This window comes from Vigna umbellata, chromosome 2 (genome assembly GCF_029865625.1).
Source record: "Vigna umbellata cultivar VRB3 chromosome 2, Vumbellata_1.0, whole genome shotgun sequence".
In the NCBI taxonomy this organism is placed as follows: Eukaryota; Viridiplantae; Streptophyta; class Magnoliopsida; order Fabales; family Fabaceae; genus Vigna; species Vigna umbellata.
Window position 1 is genome coordinate 12,800,236 of NC_142166.1, and position 7,543 is coordinate 12,807,778.

The window sequence follows — 7,543 nt, forward strand, 5'->3', positions numbered from 1 at the left end:
AATGATAATTTAGTGTTTGAAAACAAATTAAAGCTTTCATTTAGTAATTGAATATATACGATTCGATAATTATCAAGATGTTAGATTTTTCTAAGATTATTTTTGATATAAAGTAATAATTTTAAGAAATAGATTGACTCTTAAATTGTATTTTTAAAGACTAAACATTAAATCACAAACTAATTTTTATATTTTACATAAGTAGAAAATAAATCGCATTTTTTAAAATTATATTATTAACAAATTGCATATTCAACGACCAATTAATTATTTGAAAAATATATGCAAAATTATATAAATATATTAAATAAATGTGGGACATTAATCTTTTCATTTTGGAAAATACATTTCAATTTTTTTTAATTTACATTTTAATTTTTTCTACAAGAGAAAATAATTTAATCAAAATCCAGAGAGTTAAAAAAGATTTATCGTTGAGCGAGCCAAGTACTACTTAGGCTATTAAACATCTAGAAATGACTTGATAGGTGAAAGATGATAGTCGCCAAATGAATGTTAGTATTTTAAAGCTCTCATAATTGCTCGCTAGGAGATCTTGTATGCTTGTTGAGCATAAGAAGGTAAAATTGCATATGTATAATCTATTGAGAGGTGTGTGGAGCTCACTAAAGCAAGGACATCAATCAATCTTATAGATGTGTGGGCGTTTGTGTGTGTATGTGTGTGCGTCAACGAGTCTACGCATTCGTGTTGAGCATCAGTGCGTCTTTCTGTGTGTATGTGCATCAATGAGTACATGTTCAGTGTGATAGTGCGTCGTGCGTTTATGTGTGATTGCGTACTTACGTTCGTGTGTGTGTGTGTGACCGTGTGTCTTTATTAGACCGTGCGTATGTGTGTGCTTGTTCGTCCTTTTGCGTGATTTGTGTGTATGTGTCCATGTGAGACGTGTGTGCTTATGCAACCGTGCATCCATGTGTCTATGTGTGTTTGCATTAGTGTGTCCTTGTTTGTGTGTCCTTTGTGTGTGTGCCTTTATATGAGTCTGTGTGTCCTTGTATCATGTGTGTGTGTCCATATGTCTGTGTGTTTGTTCATCTGTGCGCCCGTACGTTTATGTGTGTGCATCCTTGCATTCTTGGGTTTGTGTTTGTGTGCGTTCATGCATTTGTGTATGTGTGTGTTGGTATGTCCTTGTGTGTGTGATTTTGTTGCGTGCCTACGCAACAACCAAATATACCAGAAAGTATATTAGATAGTTTGTAATATAACAAGTGTTGTATCCATAGGAATTGACAGAAAATGCACTTTTCTAACTAGGTTGATCGTGATTAAAAAAATAAATGGATTGCATATAGTATAAAACAGAGTTGATTTATGAAATAAAGCAGTTTTGACGACAAAGATGTGTTGTAAAACAGTTTTGAACTGAAAATTATTGACTTCTAGATAATGAAAATGTGTTGAAACTCAACTATACCACTTTGCATCTCTCTTGTAGTGGTTCAATTATTAAATATGAAGCTGCAATTAATTATATATTGGTAGTTCTCTTTGAATGTAACTCTAAGTTCATTCTTGACATCTAAAGTCTGAGATCACCAAACTTTAATATGATTCCTCAGTAACTATTTGAATGAACCACCTACATTAAAATCAGAACTTTATAAACAACTAGAACCTTAGATTTCCCATTTCTTTCTGTTGAGGCCATCCAAGTTCTCTACTTTTATTTTTTAAAATTTTTAGTTTATTAATTAATTTTGTTTGTAGATTTATTTATTTAGATTTTATAATTTTTTATTTATAGTTGATTTAATAATTTTTTAAAATTTACTTATAAATTATAAAAATTGTTTTGTTATAAAAAAATAAAAAGAAATCGTTGAAGGTGTAAACGGAAATGAAAAATTCGTTTTGCCTTCAATAGATCTTAATATCCATCAACGGATATCGATATTTGTTTAAGGTCCAACAGATTTCCCATCATTTTTGTTTAAGAACAATCTTTTTTTTAACCTTTTAGTTTATTAATTTATTGTTTCATAAATTTATTTATTGATAATTTTTAAATTAATTGTTTTATTTATCATTAATTACGTAATTTATTTATTTATTTAATTTATTTATAGTTAATGAATTAATTATTATAAATTTAATTATAGTTAATTTAAATTGTTTTAAATTTATTTATAGTTAATTAATTAATTTATGGAATATATTTGTAATTAAATCTTTTTAAAATAATAATGTTTGTTTTTTTTATAGTTTTTTAATTTATATAATTATATGATATTTAAAATAATATTTTATTTATTTTTTAGATATGCTTATAATTTGTTTGGGTAAACTTTTTTTTAAATAAGTTTATTTTGTTTTTCTTTACGTTTGTATGTTTTTTAGATATTTGTTTACTTTTGTAGTCATTTTTTTTTATTTATTGTGTTGTTTAATTATTTTATTTTTGTTTATTTAATAATTTGATTTTTCTTAGAAATGGCAAGTGCATCGTCTAGTTATCAAAGAGAGAGTTTTTAAATAATGGAATGAAATGGTTGAAAGTAGGAGAAACGGGTAAAAAGTAAGTTGAAAAGTAAATTTTATTCAATCACCACAGTAAGACTATGATGGTGTAGAGAGAAACCCTTGAGAAACGTTATTGAAAAAACGTTTTCCTATTTATATAGAAAAATATGGACCATCTATGTATTACATATATATGCTTTAAAGGGAAAAGAACATCTATGTAGTGAATGAAAATAGAACAAACAAAAAAAATAATGAATTTATCTCCAACAACACAAGACAGCAAGAGAAGGAAGCAAGGGAAACAAAAAAGTTCACTCAGGCAATTAACAGAGTGGCAGAATGGAGTTGCAATGCAAGTTTGTTTGGTGTCACTCTCTGATAAGACTTGTAATGTAGGGTTGGTTCTTGTATCGTGGATGAAGAGTTCTCCACCACTTCACGAAGGTCGAACCCTCCAAGAACACATCCTTATCCAGTTCTTCTTTCTTACTCCATTCTTCTATTTGACCCACCAAACGCACAACCCTTTCCTCAACATCTCTATCTGAAACATCACCATTAGAAGTTTTGTAGCGAAGCTGTTCCACCTCGGCCCAGAAGCAAGATGTTGAGATAGCTTCTCGTGGCCTTCTCTTAGCATGTTCCAACCATCTTTGAGGGTACCTATATCGTTTTGGCCTTCCCTTAACCATGTAAGAAGAAGCATCATCCTCGTAATGCCTCCCATGTCGGTAGTAATTAGCGATGTCTAGAGGCTCCACTACTTTCCGACACCTTGTTCCAAGATCAACCCATTCTTCATTGGCTTCAAACTCATCTGGGAGTTCGTGATTTCTTAGTTTTTCAATGATCTCGTCCCACACACCTGCTATTTCTAGCCTCGTCACATTTGCTTTGAAGTCTTCAGCTTTCTTATGCTCCCTGAATCCATCGTAAAAACCTACTCTTTGGTGCGCCCACATTTCTCTGTATTCCCCAAGCTCCTTCGTTAACTTTTTCTCTATAAAACTTCTCTTCTCCTTCAACTTTTTCTCGTTCTCACACTTTCTTTCCTCCAATTCTGCTGCTGCCCGAAGGCACAGTCTTGCTCTTGGGCTCTGCAATTCAAAACAAACCAATTATCACACACATATCTTCTGTAATTCCTACGGTAGATCCACTAAAGAATGAAAAATCCATGCCCCCAAAGAAAAAAAATTGAGTATGTTCAATATGCCCAAAACATTAAACATTTAATAGAAATTTTGCTAGAGTATGACAATTGTTTTGGTAATGATTTAGGTATATCGTTGTTCAAAAACCACAACTTTTTATGGTTAAGAAACGTATAGCTAGGATTTTATTATAATATATAGTGCATAGCTATATTATTCCAATAATTGATTAATGAATAGTAATTTACTTACCAGACCAAGATCATTTGAGCCACCAGCATCATCTTCAGACAAAGGAAGCTTCTGGAGCTGTTGTTGATCTAAGTGCACAAAATTCTGTGCTGCAATTTGTTGCAGTTCGGTGCCATAAATTGTATGTTCTTTTAGGCTTTTGTAGGCAACTTGAGCATCTTCTGCTTCAGTGCTTAATTGAGCAGAGAAAAACAGGACTTGTAGAACTGCATTTGGGTTTGTTATCGCAATTTTCTTCCCTAAATTTCCATTTCCTGTGCAGAAAATGTAAGTGCCAAAGGGTCTATAAGGGCTCAAGGGAATAAAATTTTCCAGAGTTTCCAACGTGGTATCTGCGATACACATTAGCTTAGAAGCATCATGGCTTGTGACAATGGCAGCATTTGACATTATGGTAAAGTAGAAATCTAATATTGAACTTGATCTTCCCACTGATTCACTCAAGAAAAACCTGGATCTGGGGTTGAAAGACTCTGAAATTTCTTCAAATGATTGGTCTAGGGAAGAGAGGGGAGCAAAGAGGATTCGTGGCACAATGTCATATCTCATGACATAGTGAACAAAGTATCTAGACCAATCTTCTCGCCTTGTGGCATGGGAAAATATGTGATTCCCAATTAAGGGTGAACCAAAGGTTACACAGAGGGGAGGGATACCCCCATGGGAATGTGGAGCTTGGTATTTTTCTAAGGTCCAAAGGGTTGCCAGAATGGCCATTGGACCACCAGAAGAGTGCCCTGCAAACACTATTTTCTTCTTTTTACCCATAGCTTTCTCCACCTGCAGAAATGTTGTTGTAAGACAAGTGAAAAATCAGAAGCAAGACCAATTAACAATGAGTTCGGTTCCAATCTTAGCTAGATTCTGATCCATCCTTTCTCGACAGATTTCGAACAAGTAAAACAGTAACACCTCGTTAATACTAAATAATTACATGGTACAATCATAAATTCAAAGATTTTGATACTGTTGTATTTGGTTAGTAATAGTATAGTTGCATCAGTTTTTATGCAGTGAAATGAAGCTCTTTCTTTCTCCGTGGGAGTTCTAATTTATTTAATAATAGATCCAAAAGGCAATTGTATCAATACTTTTAGCAACTTTCTACTAATTAACATTTTCCTTTCCTTAAATAAAGGAACTAACAGTTGACAAATGAATATCAGTTACATAACTAACAAATGCAGAAGCTTTGTGACAGTGGCAAAGTCTAACAACACAAGAAAATTCAAAAGTAATGTTTTGCATAACTAAATCATAAGGGTAAGAGAGTTGGTTGGTGTGATACAGTACCTCATCTGCAAGTGATGGTCTGGCCAACGAAATAATGCCGTGGAATCTTTTTAAGAAGGTCTCATTGACTAAAGCAGGTTCATCGCTACCAATGCTTCTGAGTGAGGGAAAGAGACTAAGATCTATTTTGGTTTCACCAAAGTTTCTCTGAGAGTACCAATCCTTGACAGCACCTGATCCAGAAAACGAGATGATAACTTCAGAAGGGTCGTTTCTGCTGATCTTTTCGATAAGGTAAGGTCTGTCTGGTGATTTGTGAGCCCTCAAAGACCCACCATAAGCCTTCTCAATAAGCTCTCCCCTCATTTCCATTCTCTATGATTGCTTCTTCTCACCCTCTTGCTACACACCCCACTTGTGAGAAGGTTTCAAGTTTGAAGTCTGATGAATGTTCAACACTCAAGTAGAGATGGTTCTATTTGATCAGATGGGATCAAGACCACCATTGAGGCGTTGACATTGACTTAAACATACACCGTTCAATGAAGAAAATGATGGGGCCAAGTATCAGTGTTGAATACGTGTATGTATATAGTACTATAAAACCAAGACCATGTAACTAAAATGTCTTGTTTTATAAACTAATGATGCTATCACGAGCCAAACCAAGACCAACCCGCACACTGTATTGGTAAACCATATGACCGTGTTTGCAGTGTCATTGGATCAATGTTTGGCAACTGTTTTGACTGAAAATAAATTTATTTTTTTTAATTTAAATTTAAAACAGGTAATAATTGTGAATTGCTTTTGTTTCTTCTAATAATCATCATATTATCAATTTAGATAAATAAGAGTGTAATAATTAAAAGGATACAAAATAATAAAATTGATTGAAACAATATTTTCAAAATGAATTATTGATATTTATTTCTAAAAAGATTCTAATACAACTCATTCATTTTGATTTTTTTTGTTTATATTTGATGGATTTATTTTTATTTTAATATAAGGTCTTTATGTAAGGCATGACATCAATCTTATATCGCTTCTTATTTTAAACTCAAGACCTTGAGATATTATGTTCATAGATCTTTCATAAATCTTATATGATATTTAATTTTGTTGTTTTTTTTTATTAAAGTGAGACTTTTGTAAGTTAAACATCCAATAAGTTGTTTAAGGATCCAAAAATTGTCTTTAACTTCAAGTCTTCTCGTAATGATTTGTCTAAATAGTTCGAAGGGTACATACATAAGACACTTTAATATCAAAGTCTTTTCAACATTTGACAGTTTATATATTAATTTTGTTCACCTATCTTCTTACTTCAAATCTATATTTATAAACTTTTGAATGAGTTTTTAATTAGTCACCATCTAATTACAATCTAATGTGATTAATAATCATAATTTATCTTTAAGTTTCTTAATATTGAAATTAATTGTTTAGACTGTTGATACATCAGTTGGAGTCCTTGTGAGTCTAATCCTGATAATGATTTATTTGTGTATTCTAATTTTACGGTATGATTTATGGCTGACCCAGTCATATAATACACACATAAAAGAGGAACTTGAAATCCTAAAGTTGAATTCCGGATGTATAGAATGGAAGCAATTATAAAGGAGGTGTAAAAAAATGTGGAGATTTGAATACATGACAATAAAAGAAACTTGAATGAATAGAAATACAAGTCTTTCACAAGTTTTTCATAGAACTCTCGTAATAAAAGAAGCGTGTTGTTAGTGTTCTTTTTTTCACGTGGGTTTTTCTTTTTGATTTTTCTGTTTGTCTCTTTTCTGTGAGGGAATTTTAGTTTTGGAAGCAAGTCCAATCCAAACAATACAAAGTTCACTTATTTTTTACTGAAACGGTCAGCCATTGATAACTTCAACAAGACTTCCCCCATTAATTAATAATATAACTACCAAATCCTTTAACAACATCATTTTGTTTGAACATTATGTATGAGAGACAATTATTTGAACATCCAATCAAAAACTTTCTGCTAACTTTTTGGTCATTTTTTATTGCAGAGACGGCTTCACCGTTGGCAATATCAAATTTCTTTTTTATGACGATCATCGTGTTGCTGTCAGGAAAATAAAATATATAAGCATTAAGAAACATTTAATATTATGACTTTGGGTATGATGTGAAAATTTTTGTGTATACTTTTTCTCGTAAACCTTAACCTTAAATAATAGGTAGAGCCTTTCAATAAATTGTACTAAATATTTATGAGGAGATAAATTTGTGTGTGTAATGAGAGTGAATATATAATGTTAGATAGTTCATTTCTCCCAACAATTAGCACAATAATGATCAGTGTTATAGCAGTTTCCTATAACCAAAATGATTATTATAAAAGGTATGAATATCTTAATTATTCTGAATCAAGACTAAAACCT

General features: G+C 31.8%; 1 protein-coding gene across 1 annotated transcript; it reads right to left on the reverse strand.

Moving 5' to 3' along the window:
- Positions 1-2,536: 2,536 nt before the first annotated feature.
- LOC124841782 (protein EDS1-like) lies at positions 2,537-5,704 on the reverse strand. The gene is made up of 3 exons (XM_047318123.2): positions 5,190-5,704; positions 3,897-4,676; positions 2,537-3,587 (listed from the first exon to the last, which is right to left on the reverse strand). The coding sequence occupies exons 1-3, from the start codon at positions 5,499-5,501 to the stop codon at positions 2,859-2,861; spliced, it is 1,821 nt and encodes a 606-aa protein (XP_047174079.2). The 5' UTR covers positions 5,502-5,704; the 3' UTR covers positions 2,537-2,858.
- Positions 5,705-7,543: the final 1,839 nt, after the last annotated feature.